The 21,975-nt window shown below is 36.5% G+C and overlaps 1 protein-coding gene across 9 annotated transcripts in view; it reads left to right on the forward strand.

Moving 5' to 3' along the window:
- The window catches only part of STAG2 (STAG2 cohesin complex component), a 143,418-nt gene extending 133,185 nt beyond the window's left edge, over window positions 1-10,233 (forward strand). For all 9 annotated transcript variants that reach the window (XM_059158632.1, XM_059158627.1, XM_059158633.1 and 6 more), the window contains 3 exons: window positions 2,366-2,492; window positions 3,406-3,483; window positions 8,306-10,233. In XM_059158632.1, coding sequence (XP_059014615.1) covers window positions 2,366-2,492; window positions 3,406-3,483; window positions 8,306-8,329 — 229 coding nt within the window. In that variant the 3' untranslated portion in view covers window positions 8,330-10,233. The remainder of the gene's footprint in view (window positions 1-2,365; window positions 2,493-3,405; window positions 3,484-8,305) is intronic.
- The last annotated feature ends 11,742 nt before the right edge of the window (window positions 10,234-21,975 follow it).

Consider the following 21,975-nt stretch of genomic DNA (forward strand, 5'->3'; position numbering starts at 1 on the left):
TAAAAGAATAAGCTCAGGTGTCACCTTAAGTGAAGCTGTGGTCATCTGTGCTCCCATTAACACTATGTATGTTCATATTTCTTGTAGCACTTACCACATTGTATTATTAATATTTGTTTATGAATTTATCCCTTTTCTAGACTGTGAGCTCCTTAAGGGCAGGGACCACCTTGTTGCCTGTTGGTGCTTGGCACATAAAAAGTGCTAAGTTAAATGTTCATTGAATGAATAAATGTCCAATGCAAAAAATTGTAGTTTGACTTTCAAATACTTTGTTTTTTACTGGAATCTGTATGAGACTTTTATGAATATTAGCTTCGGTCTAGGAGAGATGGCAGAAAAGCAGTCTTTTGGTGATTAGTACAAAAAAGGAAACATATGATTCTGATTATTTAAGTTTTGAGTTCAGAAGCTTTATATTTGTAACATAATGTAGCACATGTTTTAATACTGGGAGATAGTAATTGTTACCTATTTAAAATTTATGTTTTATTTTGTTGGTTTTTAAATAATGAGAATTTCACCTTTTTTTTTAAGAAATGATTATTTGCCATATGTATGGTAACCTATTAAAATTTGCTTTAGTTATTTCTATACTGTTCTTATGAACCTCTACAGATAAAGTACACTCTATTAAATCTATAGATTTGGATCCTAACTTGTCTGATATGGTCATCATCTATATTATGACTTGGTTCTGTTCCCTCTTCTCTGTTTCTGTGACCACATTTCCCTGTAATATACCCTTATTTCATTCCAAATTCAACAAGCTAATTTTTAGCTTCCAGCCCGTCACCAATTCAGCCATTCTGGAATTCTACTATACAGTCATTTGGTCCTTACCTCTCCCGTGAAAATTTTCTGCTAGTCCCTAAGATCTTCCATAGCATCTCATTATTCAGTACCATTTATCATTATTCTTTTGTTTGTAGTTTAATTCCCATTAGAGATAAACTTCCCGAGGTGACTGAAAGAGACTCTCCTATTTAAATAATTATTACATAAGATTCTTTTGGTTGTTGTGCCACAAGTGATTTTTGCCTGACACTTTAAACAAATTTTGTTTTACAATGATTTTTCTGTAATGGTATCTGCTCTATAACTGAAAATACTTCCAAGTATCTCTTTGTATTTTTATAGTTTCTATCACATATCTTCCACTCCAGATGAGATGCAGAATGGACTTCAGGTTTTCTGTAACATGGTCCACAAAGTACACATACTTCCTTCATTGTTGCCTCTACCAAATAGAGTAAAATTGCCATTTACTCTCCAGAACTCTTAGAAAACAGGGACCATTGTCAACATGTTTGTTCAGATTGTGTGGGTTAAACACCATGTCTTGGTATCTTTATATTATTTTTTTAAGAACTCAACATTGTGTTGTTTAAATTGTAAGTAATTTATTTTGATAGTGGTGAGAAGAGTTAAATGAATGAGAAAGAAGGCAGTATTGGGCAAACTGGGCAACTGGTTACCTTCAGTTTCACTATTACATTGACTTCCTTCAGGCTGATCTGGGCTAATTTATGAACTTGAAATCTGAGTTTATGCCTTAAAATTATGTGATAACATACAGCATTTATGGTGTTAAGTTTTTATTTTTACTTCTCCACATATATCTTAGTTTTGAGTTTCATAGGACACAGAATCCAAGTTTCAGCCTAAGTGTTGCTCATTTCTACCTGAAGCAGAATTAATTTCTTCTTTCAGTAGTTTTTATAGCACTTGATACATACCTCTCTTGTAATATTTGTCACATTTTGTAACAATTATCTTTGTTTTCCCATAGTAGACTGTGAGCTCCTTGAGGGCAGGAACCATGTCTCACTTACCTTTTTTTCCCGTTCGTAGGACATAAAAGAAGCCTGGCATATAGTAGGCACTGTGTGAATGAGTTAAGTGAGTGAGTACCTGGTACAAATTAGGTACCGAGTGAATGAGTGAATGATGGGTAAAACTAATGTATATTAGTGAAAATATTTGTATTCTGAAAATGTCATTTCTTTGGTCTCTGTTTTATATTTGTTTATTAATTTGTACCCTGCCTACTTTCAAAAAGGATTTGAGGTATCTTGTCTGTTCCCATGTGGGAAATTCTCATTGAACTTTTATGTGGGATATCAGAACTGTCAAGCTAAATGTATTGAAGTAATGTAGAATAAAAGCTCCTAGCATTTTTAGACAAGTGAACATTGGGGTTTTGACATCATTGATGACATGATCAATGCCTAATCATTTTCCCTTACCTTTAATTTCATCATTTTCCATTACACTTCAATATAGAGAGCTACATAGTTGCTGCCAGTATATTAATAGTCACAACATTGGTTCAGATCTTGACTTTGTTTTTATATTTCTCTAGTCGGCGTGGTACAAGCCTAATGGAAGATGATGAAGAGCCGATTGTTGAAGATGTCATGATGTCCTCAGAAGGGAGGATTGAAGATCTTAACGAAGGAATGGATTTTGACACCATGGATATAGACTTGGTAAGAAACTTTAATAATTTCAGTCAGATTTTCGTTTAAGATACTTTGGAAATTAAGTTGGAATTCAAGGAAATACCTGCTATGAAAAGTAAGTTTTGCAAAAAAAGATTAAATAAAATAGTTGCCAGGTATTTTGGTATATGAGAAGGGATTGAGGAGAGGGTAGGGTTGAAGAGGGTGTTAACTCTTAGTTTAAGATGGTAGATTTTCATATTAATTTAGGACTATATAAAATATATATTTGCTTTCTCTTAAATGAGGTATCATATCCACCTTATTTTCCATTTATTTGCCATTATCAAAACAATACATGAGTAACTTGATATTACCATATTATTGAGACAAATTTCCATATTAAATATATATATGAATAAGGTTTTATCAGATACATGAAATGCTTCTGCATATTTCCTCTTGCCACATATATCATTCAACTTAGTGAAGTAGGTTAGGAGGGTGAAGGATATTGAAACTTAAGACAGTTAGCCTGTCCACGGAGACAAAACTAAGAAGCAGCAGTAAAGCTGAGACTTAATATAAGCTAGGTCTTCTGATTGTACTTCATAGTGTACCTTGCTGTATTCTCCTTAAAAGGAAGAAATAATTAAATATGGCTTCTCTTCAGAGTAGTGTAATTGGCACCTTTAAAGGAAAATGAGAATGGCATTTTTAAAGTAAAATAAAAATGAGTTTTCTAGTTTTCATCTTTCAGAATAATTTCCTGTGAATGATTTGCTTTTTGTATTTTTATGCATTGTATAGTTTTAATATACAGTATTTAAAATATTGTAAAGTATACTTGCACAGTTACATATGCCACATGAAGACTTAATAATTTTAATATTTTCAGCTGCTGTCTGGTTTATAGATAATAGCGATTGTCAACTCCCCCCCCCCTTTTTTTTTTCCTTAGCCACCATCAAAGAACAGACGAGAAAGAACAGAACTGAAACCTGATTTCTTTGATCCAGCTTCAATTATGGATGAATCAGTACGTTCAATTTAAATGTACCCCAGGATTGCAAAATCAAAAGTACAGGCAATCCCTAAATTTGAGATTGAAGAGCTGGGGCAGCACTTTGAGAGTGGTTAAAAACAACTGGACAGGAGAAAAGGAGTCAGGCAGCAGGAGGGCTTTCAGGAGGATGGGAGGGGTGATTCAGTGGAGATGACAGATTGAAAGTGCCTTTGAATCCCTGGCCAACTGGAACTTGAGTGTTATGTTAAGGAATTTGGACTTTTCCTGTAAGCTTGAGTTTGAATGAGGGAGTGGCATGATCAGAATTGTGTTTCAGAAAGATTTCCTTGGCATTTATGGATGGATAGGATGAATGAGAAATCATAATACGAAGACATGATAAAAAATAGAACTTGAATAAAGGTTTGGTAATAAAGAGAAGGTAATTGAGATTACTGGTTATTATTAGGTATTGTCAGTTCTGTTTCTTAAGTACCTCTCCTGTCTGTCCCCTCTGCTGTATTGTCCCTGACAATGCCTTGGTATAAATTGTCTTCAGTTTTTAATTGGCCTGTTGCAGTAGCCAGGCAGTGATGATTTTATTCATTTTGAGTACTGCCTAGCATAATAGGCATTTAGATTTATTTGTTAGACTGATCTTGCTGCTACAGCACTCCTTTAAAGCTCTTTTGGGGTCATCTTTCTAAAATGCAGAAGTGGTTCTGTCCTTCATAGTTTTAGGTCTTCCACTGATTTTTTTCGCCATTACCATTAAGAAAAAATTGTGGGTTCTCAGTGTGGTGAACAAAGACTTTTGTGTTCTTGGTCCTTTGCCAGTTAATCTTGGCTTTTTCCTTATATGCATTTTGCTCTCCAACCATATCAAGTCTTAAAGTTCCTCTTAGACATACTAAACTCTTTCACGACACTATCACTTTGAATAAGCTTTTCTCTCTGCCAGAATTGCCCCTTTCCTTTTCATCCTAGTGAATTCATCCTTTAATAGTTCTGATACTCTCTGTAAAGTTTTTGCTGACCCCTCCAGATAGATGCTTTATTCTTGGCTCTCATAGCACATCGTGTACATTTTTATTTTGATAATTACCAGATCTGTGCAGTGAAACAGATACTACATTTTGCTCAGTAAGCTGAGTACCAGGCAGTGATGATTTTTTTCATTTTGAGTTTTGCCTAGCATAATAGGTGTTTAGTTTTATTTGTCAAATGAATAAACCAGTTAAGTCCCCTTCCATCTCACTTTCTAGTGTCTACCTATTTCTGCTCCTTCCTCCTAACACCTGCTACCTTGAGTGACCGTCGGCTGAGGCTTGCCTCCCATGCCCCAATTTCTACTATTCTCTCCTTGCCCTTCCTCACCTCATAATCTGCTTTCAGATAGTTCTTCGAAAATTTTTGACAGACTAACTCACACCAACATATTCTGTTAATTATTTATTCTATAAATAATGTTTGAGTCAGAAGACACTATTTTGTAGGATAGCAGGTGTAGGAATCTTTGGATAAGCCACCCTGAGATCCTGTAAGTAAGTGTTTCTCAGTCTCTGGATGTGCCCATGAATCATCTGGAGATCTTATTAAAGATTCTGCTTCAGTAAGTCTGGAGCGTGGTCTGAGATTCTGCATCTTAACAAGTGCTGTCAATTCTTATCTGCAGTCCATACTCTCAGTAGCATAAGTGATCTAGGCCTACTCATATAAGTCTATAGTTTACATGCATATTGAAGTATATGGTTCCCTGATAATCTAGGAGTATGTATCTTCTGGTTCGTTTAAAAAAAAAAAAAAGTGAAGGTCATGACTGATGGGGAGTAAAAGAATCTTTTCAAGCAGCTATGATGGAATATATTAATTCGACAATTTATTGAGCTGGAATTTAGTGCTAAAACCAGTTTGGTGCTCTCCCTGCCCTCCAGGAGTTTGTATTCTAGTTCACCTTGACTGTCTCTTTGAAATCAAAGGATGGCAGCTAGTATGTGAGAGATTAATGTGCCTGATGCTGTGCTAGGCATGATTTAGTTGATCCTCTCAGCAACCTTGTGAGAAAGGTGGTAGTATCTCACTTTTATACTCAAGCACACTTGGGACTGAAGAAGTGGTTCGTTGACTTGTTCAGTTTTATGACTCTAGTGTCAGAATAGTAATTTGATCCGAGTTCCTTTTTTACTTAAAAATTTCATGCTGTCTCTGCTGTTGTACTTTCCAGAACTAAAATCAGACCTCATTTATAAGAAACACCAAAAAAAGTAATTTTAGAAATCAAAATGATTACTGTAGTCAGAATTGATAAGGACAGTTAGAGATCTCTTTATTTTTTCATGTGGTCACCTAAAGTCAGGAAAGCTTGAGGCATTTGTTTCCTTAGTCACTTACTAGATGTGCAAAAAGGTGTTCTTCAGATTTCTAAAATAATGAAACAGCAATGTAAATTGTGTATGTAAATTGTGTGTGTATTTTTGATAGCATTTAAGGAAAACTACAATCTGAGTGAGGCCAAAGATAGGAACCTAATAATTACTTGTTATAGATTTTTTATGGTATGTTATAACTAAAATGATAGTAGTGTAGCTGCTTCTATTAAAATTAGGAAAATAAACACACGCATCTATTCCTGTAGTTTTATAGTATTACCACATGATGGCAGCAGTCACATAACTGAGTGCCCAATAATCTTTGAAGGTTCGGGTATCTTTAGATCTCTTTGACCATATGTATGTACTTATTTTATATTTATTGGTTAATATATATTTAACTTAATACTAGTTTATTTTAAAATATTCATCAGACTTTACCTATTGTCTCAACAGTAACTTAAGAAATAGAATGATGGACATTTTTAAATCTAAAAATCGTTTAAGCAATAGTCTACATCTGTTTTTACTCAAGCCTGTGATATGTGAGTCATCAAAACAATAACAAAATTGGGACTTAAATCCTTTTATACCCAGTTCTAAGATTCTCTAGTTCTAAGTGAAATAACCCAAAACATCCTAGTATAGATGCTCTAAGTTATTACTAAATCTAAATATATCTTGTAACACGATATCCACATGATTCAGAAGTGGTAGTGTAAGAACTCCGAGCAGCTCAGGTTTGGGTTACATATGCACAAGATAGTAGATTGATGTTTTAGTGAGTTTTATTTGGAAACAATATTGGTTTATTTGTGGCAATCTTCACTTTCTGCTGCTAGTGGGTCAGAATTGCCACAACACACTAAAGCTTGCTATTTATACTTTTTAAATATTTATACTTGCTATTTATACTATTTATACATTTTAAAGCAGTCATCACTTTCTGCTTCTAGTGGGTCAGTATTGCCACAACACACAAAAACTTGCTATTTATACTTTTTATACCTTATACTTTTTAACACCAGAAACAGGTGTAGTTTATTAGCACAGAAAGTGTCCTTGACGTCATTCTTCTATGTTGTGTTGCGATTCTCATATTAGAATTATCTGTCGTATAAACTTGGTGAAAGAAGGGGTTAGTGTAGTGGAGCTAATTTTAGGTTCTAGTAGAAGAATCTACTTATAACCTAGTCTGTACAAAAAACAGGAAAAAAACTGTTCATATGATTTCTGGTTAGGCACTCCGAGAAGTTTATCTTCATGCCACACTCTACACTAAGAGTTGCCAGCTAAGATTATATCCTTTCATTCATCACCAGACTTTCCCTTACCCAGAGTCACAGAGTATTATGGCTAGAAGGGACCTTTAAACATCATCTAGGCTTCTTTGGTGGAAATATTTTCTAAACATCTAATCTCTGACTCTAACCAAAAAGGGAGGCCCCTGCACTTGATTGGAGGGTAGGGGAGAACAAGGGGTGAGTAGTGGTGGTTTTGGTGAATGACAGGTAAGAAGTGGGGCACATTAATCCTCTCTGTTCTTATTACTGGGGATTCCAAACACTTGGCAACCTCCTTGTAATGAATTGTTAAGTAATCAGGTAGATACTTGTTTCCTGGTCTGAAAATACTCACTTCCTTCAGATCAGAACAATTTCTGACTTCTGTGACTTTGAGAGATCTCATTTACAGATAAGGGCGCTTTGCATTCCTAATATTGCTTAGCTCATTAACCTCTGGTTTTATAATCATTTTTTACTAGCTCATTATATTATTTTAAGATATTACTTAGTATAGTAAGTGCTAGAATTTTAGTTGAATAGCTTTTAGTTAGTGACAGATAATTTTTAGATTTTATCCTTCTTTTACCAAAAGGAGTGGTATAAAAAGTCATCAGTATATGTTACTTTGCCCAGATTTCACCTTATTTAAATTCTTAAAATTTACAGTTCTCTTTATTCACTCAGGCTAGATTTTCTGAATTTTCTACATGCTTTTATTGTTCTTGGATATTTTTGGTCTACATGTTCAAATGCCTTTTAAAAAGCTATACCCACTCCACAGGGTAGATGACCAAGTTTGCAAGACATTGCTAAGCTCTTTCCATTGACCCTGTGCCAGAAGTATATGTCAAGAAGCACATACATTTGTTCATTCAACAAATGTTGAGTAGCTGGGTTTAGGGCATTATCTAGGCATCAGGAGTATGAATAAACATAAAAATGAGACATGGTCCCCGCTCTTAGTTGTATTTGTGAGGTAAGTAACATCTTGATTAGGCCTGATATTGTTACTTCATTGTATATTCATGGTAATTTTAATTTTAGAATTATGTATCTGAAGGGAGGGGCGTTTTTCAGAGTGGTTTTTTATTAACATTATTAAACTTGATGTTAACAAATATTAATGTAACATTTACAGATGCATTTTACAAAGAAATGAATGATAATTTTAACAAGGTTTTTTTTTTTCTCTTTCATTAGGTTCTTGGGGTGTCAATGTTTTAATACCAGTACTCAATTAAATCTGTGGTGAAGTCATTTTCTAAGTGGAAGAGGAAGTTTTAAAATAAAGTGTGGTAGATACAGTGAAATTCTGTACAGATTTTTCTCTAAGGAGAATATGACATGCTTATGCTTACCAAGATCAAGTGCATTGAGGGGCAGTTTTGTTTGCCTGAAAAAAGTAAAGGACAAGTAAACAGTTTGATGATAAGCTACAGTTTTTCTTAGAAAGTAAATATTTTATTTATGCGCTGTTAGTTGGCTTTTGAATCAATTATTTCATGCTTTTTTTAAAGAAAATATAACAATCTAAAGAGGCATTTGGTACAGACATGAATCCTCTCACATTTATTTACTGGGTGTACTAAGTAATGATGACCTCTGCTGGATTTCTGTTTACATCCAAGAAACAAAGTTAAGGATGAATTTATTCCCCTGCCCTGAAATTATAGGATAGAATTGTTTTTAGCATTCTAAATTTAAATGCTTAAAACATCAATCAACAAAGCTTTCTTTTAAATATTGTAATTGTGGAGAAAGGTAAACTTATAAGCAGAACTTTTACAATTTTTTCATCTAAAATGTATTTTAAGATATTTTTAAAATCCAAGAGCTTCTCTATACTTTTCAGAAATAATCCAGATGCAGTGAACTGCCAGAAGGTAACCAGTCTCAAACATGCTTATCCCATTATCAACCCTGAAAGTTTGCTTGTCCTTTAAGATAAAAATGTAATGTTGTGATATTCCTTCCAGTAGTGCCACTGTATTTTGTCTCCAAATAAAAGAAGCTTATTGTAGTATGTTTGCAGAAAAATTCTAAACAAAAATTATACAGCTTATTAGAGTGTGGGAATAGGGATCTAAATTTTAAATAAAATTATATATATATATAAATTGGTGCTGATTTTATAATTGCGCAGTTTGTTTAGTTTTTTCTTACTTTTAAATTCCAACTTAAAATTATGAGGTTTCAGAAATATATTGAAAGTTTAACAATGTTTAAAAATAGAAAAGCATGAGTGTTCATGCTTTAAAATGATTTTTAAATTTGTATTTTATATTGTTTTATCTATCTGTCTTTGCAAGCAGTCTTCAGGTTAAAGATACTTCTAACAGGTTACAGTACATTTCCTCTGTATGTAAATTAGATGGGATAATAGAATTCATAACCCATAATATTCTTTGAAAGCTAAGCTTTAAACTTCATTTTATGTCCTTTCACAAATAAATTAGTTTAAAACAGAAAGTGGCTACTTGCCATTTTGACATCAACTCATTTTGCGAAGCTTAGGCAGCTAGACATCGTTTAAAACAAAATATTAACTTATATTACATGTATATCTATCTTTTTGTCAGTCGTCTCTCAGTTCTTGAGGTATATTATTTTAATCATTCCATGCCTTAATATGCTTGCAATACGAGAATATCTTCAGATGGGTGAATACCAAAAGGCTTTCAGTTCTTAGAGTCAGAAATCAACAAGCATTGGGCTGTGGTAGCCAAAAACCATAGGTTAGCTAAAAGATCATGATACAATACAATTGTTTTATTAAGTCATGGTTAATAACAAATGAAACAAGACTTGTCTAACAGATTTTCCATCTACGAATATTGTTATGTGCAAAAAGTACTGCCTATGTTGTTTTTCACACCACTGCATTTACTAGAACTGCTGAGAGGACTGTATATATGATTTTAAACCTAAGTTGATTTTTTTTTCCTCACTCTTGAAAGGAGTACTTCTTTGTGAAAGCAGTTCTTACAGCTTTGTTTTCAACCAGCTAAAAATGTTTTATATATTACTCTAACCTGTTGTCCTCCACATTCTATTGTCCTAATTGTACTGTTTTCTGATTTGTATTTATGTCTTGAGACAGTAACTTTTTGAATAAAAATAAACCTACAGCATGTTGTATGTTTTATCTTTTATAGTTAAAGGAGGAGGGTGCTATGAATGGTTTAGAAAACATATTTCTTACCAAAGCTTTTAACGTGTTTGGGTGGGGATAATTTATAGAAAACATTGCCATTTTACATGTTTAATGAATCATGTATTTTTAAATGAGACTAAATCCCTAATTGGGCAATCTTTAAAATAGAAGCCTGCAACCATTATTGCTCCAGTTTGTATCTGGCGTGGGTTAAAAACTCTTTAAAATGTCTGCATTGTTCATCCGGGATACATTTGAGTGCCTACTATGTTCTAGACATGTGTTAGAGATCTAACAGTGAACAAGATAGATAAGGTTCCTCCCTCACAGATCTAGTGGACTAAAAAATAAAATCATTAAACTTGTAAGGAGTGTTAAGAAAATTAACAGTGTGTGCTGAGCTAGAGAATGAGAAAGGGTGTGTGTGTGTGTGTGTGTGTGTGTGTGTGTGTGTGTAAAACTTCCCTTAGACAAGGGGCTCATGCTTGGAGGTGAGTGAAAGGCAACTTTTGGAAAAAGAACTTTCTAATTGACTTAAAAACTATTCAACGTGTCAAGATTTACATTGTACTCTTAGAAAAGGCTTCATATCACTGTAAAACTAGCACATTGGTTAGTCTAGTTGTTAGATCATATTATAATAAGACCAGTCTTCTGTCATTGGTGATTCAGAAGTAAGCATATTAAATGACAGTTAATAGCTGGGAGACCGTTTTAAGCAGTGGACATGCAGTAACTTATTAAACGTCATGACAGTAGGTGATACAAGTTGTTATTATCATCTCCCCATCTGCCACCCCACCACCTTTTTCTAAATGAGGAGGCAGTGAGGAAAATGAAGCACAAAGAAGTTAAAATCTCTTGGGCAAGGGATATATGGCTAGTGAGTGATGGGAGTTGACATTTAAGTTCAGAAAGTCTGGCTGCTGTAAGTCCCAAGAGGGATTGAAACTGATACATAAGGATAATACATAATTGCATAAAGATAGAATGGCACATTATTCATTGTGCCATGGTGAGGAAATGGGGCGTCTTTATGGAATCCAGCTGGCTATAGAACTGAGTGGTGTGAAGCAACATTGTCCTTAATATGCTACCCAGTTGGCTTCTGTAGAGAGTATAAATTAAATCTGAGCCCTGAGCCTATGAATAGTTACCAGTTGATAGTCTTTAAAGTGACTGGGAAAGAAGAGAATAACCCAGAAGAGAGGTCTTCAATATCCTGCCTCAATAGCCTTCAATATCCTCCCTTAAGTTAAGAGAACTTAAAAGGATTCACATGAGTGAGTTCTAGGTCAGATAGATTGTTATAGTAGTTGTAATGACTCAGCCAAAGAAAAAGAGCCAATGAAGTACAAGACCTTTGTTTATGAGAAAACTAGGTGATGAAGTTCACTATCACTTCAGCAAATCTCAGCTGTCTACAATGTACGTGGCCTCGTGTTGCTAAGCAAAGACCAATAAGACAGACTTAACAAGTTTTTTATGGTTCTGGGGGATTGGGATGTAGATGCAAAACTAACAAAATGAAGTACAGTCAATGTTTTTATTGGGTGTTCTGGGACCCCAGAAGAGGGTGGCACTAACTGGGTGTGCTCTGGGAGAAGTGTTCCTGTAAGGTGGTCACTTTAGGTTTCGTTTCCCCAGCATTTTATTATGTAGGTTTTCACACAGCAATGCTGAATTTTACAGTGAACTTGCTTTACCACATACCTATCTATCAATAGGTGGGTGGCTCAGTCAGTTAAGCATCCCGACTTCTTGATTTCAGCTCAGGTCTTGATCTGAGGGTTGTGAGTTCAAGCCTTGTGTTGGGCTTCACACTGGGTGTGGAACCTACTTAAAATTTTTTTTTTATTTCAAAATTGCAAACATGGGTCCACCATTTAAGTATTTAGTGTGCCTGTCATAGTAAGGAGTTTAATACTTGTTTACCACTTTTTCTTTTGATGTGTAATTCATACGTGATAAAATACTGTGAATACATATTTGCCAAGTTTTAATAAATGCTTAACAGATGTTTAACCCAAATCCCTATCAAAGGTAATGAACATTACCATCAATCCAGGAAGTTCCTCTATGTTCCTTACCAATCAATCCCTGCTTCCATCCCTTCTAGAGGCAACAACTGTTTTCTTTCCACCATAGATCAAATTTGGTTATTCTAGAACTTGATATAAATGGAGTTACACAATATGTATTTTATTTGCAAAGTCTATGTTTTTGAGATTTATCCATGTTGTATGTGTCTGCAGTTTATCTGTTCAGTAGTTGATGGACATCTGGATTGTTGCACCTTTTGGCTCTAGGAATAAAGCTACTACTTGAGTTGAATTTTAAAAGCTGATAAGTGGGCTAGGTGAAAGGTATAACCAAGGCTGAGAATCCAGGCAAGGGCCACAGCATAAACAACTGTCATGGATCTAAGAACTATTCAGTAACTGTTTAGGGTAGATGGGGCAAAACTGGAAGATAGTTGGCCATCTACCTCCTTACATCAGCTTTAAAAATGAAAAAGTGTGTTCACAACTTGGCACCTTTGGTAATTGAAGTGTTACATGCAATATCCTTAGAATTGGCAAATATCCATAGTCATAGTAGGGTACATTGATTTGTTTACTAAAATGGATCTTTGAGTCACATTGGGCTTATTCTACCATTGAGAAATACAGTACTTTCCCTACAATTAATCAGTTGTGTGGTTGTATTAAAAATGAGTTGTAAATTTTTGAAAAGTAGGTTGCTCAATTGAAGTCAGTTTTGGGGCTGATAGTGCAAGCATGAAAGGTCAACAGGGCACCTGGGTGGCTCATTAGTGTAAGCATCCGACTTCGTTTTGGCTCAGGAGGTAAGGTTGAGCCCTGCATTGCGCTCAGTGCTGGGTGTGGAGCCTGCTTAAGATTCTCTTCCTTTCCCTGTGCCCCTCAGTCCCCTCTCTGTGCACTTGCTTGCTCCTAAAAAAAAAAAAAAAAAAAAGGCAGCTACAGTAAGTTTACTTATTTTTGAATTTATCTTATTTACCCTCTGCCATCTTAGGCAGGAGAAGTTTATTCTAAAGAATCTTTGGTAAGCTAGTTTTTAAATAATTTCACAGTACTTGTAGCGAAATTGTAAGTAGTTTTGAAGAAATATCCAGTATTTGTTGGGTGTTTACTGTGTGCTGAACACTTCAAAGTACTTCACTGATAGTTAATTCTTGCTCTGAATTTATAGTTAATAGTATACACATTTTACAGATTAAGATACTGATGCCCATGTTAAATCAACTTGCCTAAGTGTACATAACTCATAAGTGATGGAGCCTTGATCTGAACCCAGGTCATCTGACTTAACAGTCCATGCTTTTAACCACCTCCCTTCATCTTTGTGCTAGTAAATGTACCGACTTAACTTGCCTCTGTAGTATTATATACTACGTTTCCTTTTGGTAGGTGGATAAGCTGTTGCTGTATATGAGACACTGGATTCCCCTCTTGCCTCCCCTCCATTATTAATTTTCCCCTCAATCATTCCTAGCAACATAAAAACATCTTTCATCCTTAGAACTAGGGGGAAAAACATTCCCCTGACTAAACCTCTCCCTCTAGCCACTGCTCTGTTTCTCTCCCTTTGCTGCCTGGATTCCTCTCTTTGCCATCCTTTCTTGTATATACGCTCCAATCTGGCCTTCATTCCTACTACTTCACCGAAACACTTCAGTGTTCCAATGACCTGCATTTTGCCAATTATTCTTACCAGTATTATTCTCTCTAACCTATCTGTAGAACTAGTTTCGTCCTCCAAATCACAGTTTTTCCCTCTGCCCCATGCTAACCCACGGATGGCAGGTTGAATGTTGTGCCCTTTTGGTGGAGTTCTGGGGATGCCCTTTTTTTTTTTTTAAGATTTTATTTATTTGACAGACAGAGATCACAAGTAGGCAGAGAGACAGGCAGAGACAGAGAGAGGAGGAAGCAGGCTCCCCGCGGAGCAGAGAGCTCGATGCGGGGCTCGATCCCAGGACACTGGGATCATGACCTGAGCCGAAGGCAGAGGCTTTAACCCACTGAGCCACCCAGGTGCCCCAGGGATGCCCTTTTTATAGCTGCCATCACAGGGAACCAACAGAAGGGTGTTCCCATGGGGCTTTCCCAAAGCCTGCACAAGAGTAACTGAACTTGTAACTGTGCTAACCTCGATGGCTGTTCAGAGTCTGGCTTATGCCACATGGAAATTTCCTAGTAATTTCCTGGCTTCCTGTGTTAGTGGAACAACCAATTTCATCATCTTCCCCCTCCTTTGCAAATGGTTTTGGTAGTGAGTTGAGAAGATTGGATGGGGTGTTAAAATTAAGCTTGGAGCAGAGCATGGCATTCAATTTAATGCCTGCCAAAACCTGTTTGGGTCAGATTCACAGTTTCTGACTCTAAATCTCTTGGGTCCTTTGTACCAAGTCTCGGTGTAAGTATAGACACATTTTAACTAGCCCTTCCAGAGCGTTTAAAGGTTTATCCAACAAGTTCTCAGGATTTTAGCACCTTCAAAGTCCTTTTATTCAGAATTGCATGCTTTGAGAGCCTCAGAGCCTCTGTATGCAGAAGGCTAAGCTGTTGTAAGAGGAGACTTCATAACAATTAAGTGACTTAATACATTTATTTATTTCTCCTTCTGATAGCAATTCAGGATGGCTCTTCCAAATTGGCAGGTACCTTTTCTCTGCATAGTTGTTGAGAAACACTGGCTAATGGGAAGTAACTCTGCCATCTTTAACACCTATCTCCCAAAGTTGTTTTGCCATCGCCATTCTAGCCCATTGGAGGTGGGGAAAGATCATGGAGGAGTGTGTTTGGGAGGTTGTCATGGGCCAGGCCTGAAAGTGGTATCTATCACTTTTGCTCACATTCCTTTGAAGTGAATTTAGTTATATGGCTACATCTAACTTTGCAGGGGTTTTGGGAAATGTACCTTAGTCATATGCCCAGGGCAAAGGAAAGAACTCATTCTCGCAGACCACTGGCAGTCTCTGCCTCAGTCTTTTCCTTTTTGCCATCCCCGTATATCCATCCTGCCATTCTTAGGACATACTTGAAGTCCTTAGGACATACCTAACGTCCTATCCCACTTACTACATGCAGCTCCAAGTCCAGTCTTCTCCATCAGGTCCAAATACTGATAGATACCCTCTGACACCCAGTATAGAAATGTGAAGCATGGACTGAATGACTACAATGACTCACATTCAGAAAACAGAAGGATGGGAAATGTAGCAGTCACTTGGTTCATAGGAAACCAGCTAGACAGAAATTGTGAAGACTTCTGGTTCTGATCTCTGGATGGGGTTTCCTTTTCTTTTGTCTTCCTTATCCTCCTCCTGGCAGTTTTTTCTTGTCCATTATCCATGGCCACCCATGGGCAATGACAAATAGTTTATTTTGTTTGGAAGCATTCTCCTCTTTCAGGTATTTGATCTGTATTAGTTGATGTAGACTACACTGCTGTTACAAGACCTGACAATGGCTTATATACAGTTGCTTACATAAGAGGCTTTTCTCTGCTGTTCTGCAGTCCAAGGTAGCTGATCTAGGTTAGGGTGTCGCTCCTCTTCTCTGGTATTCTGGGCTGACAGTGGAAAGTTCTATCATTTTTTACAACTATTTTGTTTAGGAGGCATATCACTTAATAGAGTCTAATATTTATAGTTTTTGGCCTATGTTTTATATATTACATTTACTTATTTTGAAATAATGTCAGACTTACAGAAACATTGCAAGAATTAGTACATAGAAGTCTTGTAAACCATGTGTCCATATTTTTAAGTGTTAACATTTTACTATATTTTATCATTCTCTTTCAATATGCACACAGTTTTTTCCTGAAAAGTTTAATAATGCTGCGGACACTATGCCCTGTTAGCTCTAAGTAATATGTATTTCCTAAAATACCAAGGATACTCACTTACATAACCACAGTACAATTAACAAAATCAAGAAACTAACATTGACACACTATCATTTAATCTGCAGATTTTATTTAAAAATTTTCTAGTGTCCAATTAATGTTCTTTATATCAAGAGAATAAAAATATCTAGTCCAAGAAATAATTCATGATGACATATTACATGTAATTATCATGTCTCTTCTGTCTCTGTTAATCCAGAAATATCGCCAGTCTTTGTCTTTTATAACATGGACATTTTTGAAGAGTACAGGCCAGTTGTTTTATGGAATGTCCCTCAGTTTGGGCTTGTCTAATATTTCCTCATGATTAGATAGACTTGGGCTTACCCACTTTTAGCAGGAATACTACAAAAATAATGTGTTCTCAGTGCATCGTATCAGGAGGCACATGATGTTGATTTGTCCCTGTACTGGTGATTTAACTTCGATTACTTGGTTGAGATGATGCTGGGTTTCTCCACTGTGAAGTTGCTATTTTTTTGCCTTGTATTTAATAAGTACTTTGTAGGGAGATACTTTGAGTCCATGTAAATACTCTACAACTCATCAACTTTCTTGTCTTAATCAGTTATTACTATTTATTTATATCAGTATGGATTCAGCAATATTTACTTTAATCCATGGTTATAATTCATTAATAGTATTTTGTTGATCAATTTGTCCCAGATTTGGCCAATGGGAGTCCTTTCAAACTGGCTCCTTTGTCTTATGTTCTCTTTCTTTCTTTCAAGATTTCATTTATGTTAGAAAGAAAGAGCACAAGTGGGAGGGGTAGAGATAGGGGAAGAGATTATCTCAAACAGACTTTGCACTTAGCACAGAGCCAGCTGCAGGGCTCAGTGACAGGACCCCGAAATCATGACCCAAGCCCAAACCAAGAGTCAAATGCCCAAGTGACTGCACCACTCAGGCTCCCCTCCTCTTTTTTTTTTCAAGTTTTTATTTACCTTTTGATATGTTCTCATAACTCTTTGATTGTTTCATTACTTTCTGATACCATAAGATATTCCAGGCTCCTTTTGTATTCCCCTGCTCAGCCTTGGAATCAGCCATTTTTCCAAGCAGCCCCAGTTCCTTTTGTTGGTGAATGGTCTTTAGAAACCAGAATATAGGATCTGCACGTGTTCATTGGTACTGAGTTGTGATTGCTTCTAGAGGCCATCTTAGATGACAGAATTGGGAAATACCCATCCATATACACATCTGTATGCACACTTCTCCATATCACGCTCCCTGGGAGCCTTCTGCCCCTCCCTGGCTTGTGTTCTCTCTGTCAAATAAATAAATAAAATCTTTTTTTAAAAGAAAACCTTAAAACAAACAAAATGGTAAATGCCTGTGTATTTAGGTTAAATATTGCCAAATTCTCTTCCTAAGGTTTGTATCTATTTGCATTCACCACCATATGGTACTGAATATACAAGTGCCTATTTCTCCAAAGCCTCGCCAACTGTCTTGTCTTGTCTTTTTTTTTTTTTAAGATTTTATTTATTTGTCAGAGAGAGAGAGAGAGAGAGAGCACACAACCTGGGGAGCAGTAGGCAGAGGGAGAAGCAGGCTCCCCACTGAGCAGGGAGCCTGACACAGGACTTGATTCCAGGACGCTGGGATCATGACCTGAGTTGAAGGCAGATGCTTAACTGACTGAGCCACCCAGGTGCCCCTATCTTGTCTTACTTTTTAAATTTTGACAATCTGATAGCTGAGAAATGGTATCTCAGTGTAGTTTCAGTTTGCATTTTTTTTAAACTTTATTTTAGAAAGAGTGCGAGCACGTAAGTGGGGGGAGGGGCAAAGGGAGAGGGGTTGAATCCCAAGCAGACTCCCTGCTGAGCACAGAGCCCCACTCGGGGCTGGATCCCATGACCCAAAGATTATGACCTGAGCTGAAATCAAGTGTCAGAAGTCTAACCAACTGAGCCACCCAGGGACCCCATCAATTTACATTTCTATTATGGAAGTGCAGTTGAATATTTTTATTGTTTAAGTGCCCTTTTTACATCTTTTATTGTGAATTGTCTTATGTCTTTTGTTTATGTATTATCAGGCTTGTTTGTGTTTTACACTTAATTTTATTTTTCTTTATTTACTTATTTAAAAAAGATTTTATTTATTTATTTGAGAGAGAGACTGAGTGTGAGCATGAGCAGGCGGGGCAGAGGGGCAGAGAGAGAGAAACGGACTCCCCACTGAGCAGGGAGCCTGACACAGGACTTGATTCCAGGACCCTGGGATCATGACCCAAGCCAAAGGCAGATACTTAACTGACTGAGCTACCCAGATGCCCCATGTTTTCCACTCAATTTTATTTTATTTTTTAAAGATGTATTTATTTATTTGGCAGAGAGAGATCACAAGTGGGCAGAGAGGCAGGCAGAGAGAGATGGAGAAGCAGGCTCCCTGCAGAGCAGAGAGCCCGATGCGGGGCTTGGTCCCAGGATCCTGGGATCATGACCTGAGCCGAAGGCAGAGGCTTTAACCCACTGAGCCACCCAGGCGCCCCTTCCACTCAATTTTAAAGAGTTCCTTAGATTTTAAAACCATTTGTCCTTTATCTAGGATACATGTTGCAAATATTTTCTCCCAGTTTGTCATTTGTCTTTTTTTTTTTTTTTAATGAGCTTTATGCCCAACATGGGGCTCGAACACATGACCCTGAGATCAAGAGTGGCATGCTCAGGGCGCCTGAGTGGCTCAGTGGGTTAAGCCTCTGCCTTTAGCTTATGTCATGATCCCAGGGCCCCAGGATCGAGCCCCTCATCAGGCTCTCTGCTCAGCTGGAAGCCTGCTTCCCCCTCTCTCTGTCCCTGCCTGCCTCTCTGCCTGCTTGTGATCTTTCTCTCTCTGTCAAATAAGTAGATAAAATCTTAAAAAAAAAAAAAAAAAGAGTGGCATGCTCTACCGAGTCAGTCAGGCACTCTTGTCATTTGTCTTTGACTTTGTTTATGAGATTAACTGATATTTTGGCCATGCAAAAGTTCTTACAATTTGTATGTGGTCAAATGTATCAATCTTTTATTGCATCTGGATTTTGAGTCATAGTTAAAACCATTCTCTACACCCAGCATATATAGGAATTCAGCACAATTTTCTTCCAGGACGTACATGGTTCATAGTATTTATTCAGCTCTCTGATCCATTTGAGATTTATTCTTGTGTGTGGTTTGAGGTATGACTCTTATTTTATCTTTCCTTTAATGGCTATCCTGCACTATCAAAAGTTCATCTTTGCCCTAGTGATTTTATTTTGCTTTACTTTTCCCTAGTGCTTTTGGATGCCAGTTTTATCATACACTAAGTTTCTCTGTGTACTTGGTTTATATTTTTGGACTTCCTATTCTTTTTTTTTTTTTTAAGATTTTATTTATTTATTTGACAGAGAGAAATCACAAGTAGATGGAGAGGCAGGCAGAGAGAGAGAGAGGGAAGCGGGCTCCCTGCTGAGCAGAGAGCCCGATGCGGGACTCGATCCCAGGACCCTGAGATCATGACCTGAGCCGAAGGCAGCGGCTTAACCCACTGAGCCACCCAGGCGCCCTGGACTTCCTATTCTGTTTCACCAGTCTGTCTATTTATGTGAGCAGTACCACACTGTTTTATTTATAAAGGCTTTATAGTATGCTTTAACATCCCAAACCTGGTTTCCTTTTTGGTGTTTTCCTAGCTATTGTTGCATGCTTATTTTTCCCTATAGATAGTATCAATTTGTCTAGTTCCATATAAAATTTTTGTTTTTTTAATTGGGTTTGTAGTATATTTAAAAACAAACTTGAGGATAACTGATATTTTCATGATGCTAAAGTTATTCTATTCAAGAACAGGTACCATTGGGGCGCCTGGGTGGCTCAGTCAGTTAAGTGTCTGCCTTCAGCTCAGGTTGTGATCCCGGGGTCCTGGGATGGAGTCCTGCATCAGTCTCCCTGCTCAGCGGAGAGCCTATTTCTCCCTCTCCCGCTGCTTGTCACTCCCCCTTTTCTCTCTCTCTCTGACAAATAAATAAAATCTTAAAAAAAGAACAGGCACTATCTTTCCATTTGTTCAACTCTACTTTGTGTCTTTCAGGAGTGTTTAAAATTTCCATCACAGAGGATTGGCACATTTCTTATTAGGTCTGTTTCTAAGTACTTCATCTTTGTTATTACAATTTGAATGGAATTTTTCTCTACCATTATCTTCTCTGATTATTTCTTGCATATATGAAGGCTATTGATTTCTGTATCTTAATTTTATATTTTGATTTCTTCCTGTATAAGATGGTGTTGAAACAAATGGATGGCCATATGAAAAAAAAAAAAAAGAATCTCAATTCCTATCTTACGCTATGCACAAAAATCAATCTGTAATGGATTATAGATCTAAAGCTTCTATAAGAAAACATGGGAAGAATATCTTCATGATTTGGCAGTAGGCAAAGGCTTCTTAAGGCATAGTTAACAATATCTATCAAAGAAAAAATTGGTAAAATAGACTTTCAAAATTTAAAACTTCTGCTAATGAAATGACACCATTAAGAAAATATATAGATAAGCCACAGACCGGGGGAAAATATTCATATAATATATATCTGAGAAAAGACTGGTACCCAGGATAAAAAAAACTCCAGGTGTGCCTGGCTGGCTCAGTCGATAGAGCATACACAGCTCTTAATATCAGGGTTGTGAGTTGGAGTCCCACATTTGGCATAGAGATATTTAAAAAAGACAAACCCTGACAACTCAATGAAATAAATAAATACCTATAAAAATAGGCAAAAGATTTGAACACACACTTTTCAATGGAAGATGGGTAGGCAGAAATAAACCCATGAGAAATGTGTTCTGTACTACTCTCATGTGGGAAATGCAAATTAAAATAACAATGAAATACTATTACACACCTACCAGAATGGCTAAAATCAAAAAGACTGATGACACAAAATATTGACAAGGATGTAGAACAAGGGAAACGCTAATATTTTGTATTGGATAAAGGTCTGGAAGTTTCTTAGGAAACTAAACATACACATGCCCTATGATCCAGCAATTCCATTCTTTGGTACTCATCCAGGAGAAGTAAAAAGCACATGTCTATAAAAAGACTTGTACAAGCCTGTTCACAGAAGCTTTATTGGTAATAGCCCCAAACTGGAAATAGCCCAAGTTCCATCAATAGGAAAATGGATAAGTAAACCAAGGTATATTTATACAATGGAATATGACTCAGCAATAAAAAGGAATAGTGGGAAAAATCCTAGCAGTTGGTTGTTTCTGGTGTGTGAAAGCCAGAATTGACTGGAAAGTGACATAAGCTTTGTCCTGTGTAACTCAAACCTTTAGACTTAAGATTTGTGCATTTCATATTATTTATACTTTACCTCATAACAAAAACCATAAACAAATATTTAATTCTAGTTAATATTTATACTGAAGGTTTAAGTGTGAAATATATTGCTATTTTTTTAAAGTTAAATGAATGTTTGTTTTTTTTAAATTTATTTTCAGCATAACAGTATTCATTATTTTTACACCACACCCAGTGCTCCATGCAATCTGTGCCCTCTATAATACCCACCGCCTGGTACTCCAACCTCCCACCCCCCGCCCCTTCAAAACCATCAGATTGTTTTTCAGAGTCCATAGTCTCTCATGGTTCACCTCCCCTTCCAATTTCCTCAAACTCAACACACACAAAACAGACAATCATAGCAAAAAATGGGCAGAAGATATGGACAGACACTTCTCCAATGAAGACATACAAATGGCTATCAGACACATGAAAAAATGTTCATCATCACTAGCCC

Source organism: Mustela lutreola, chromosome X, assembly GCF_030435805.1.
Source record: "Mustela lutreola isolate mMusLut2 chromosome X, mMusLut2.pri, whole genome shotgun sequence".
NCBI classification, from domain to species: Eukaryota; Metazoa; Chordata; class Mammalia; order Carnivora; family Mustelidae; genus Mustela; species Mustela lutreola.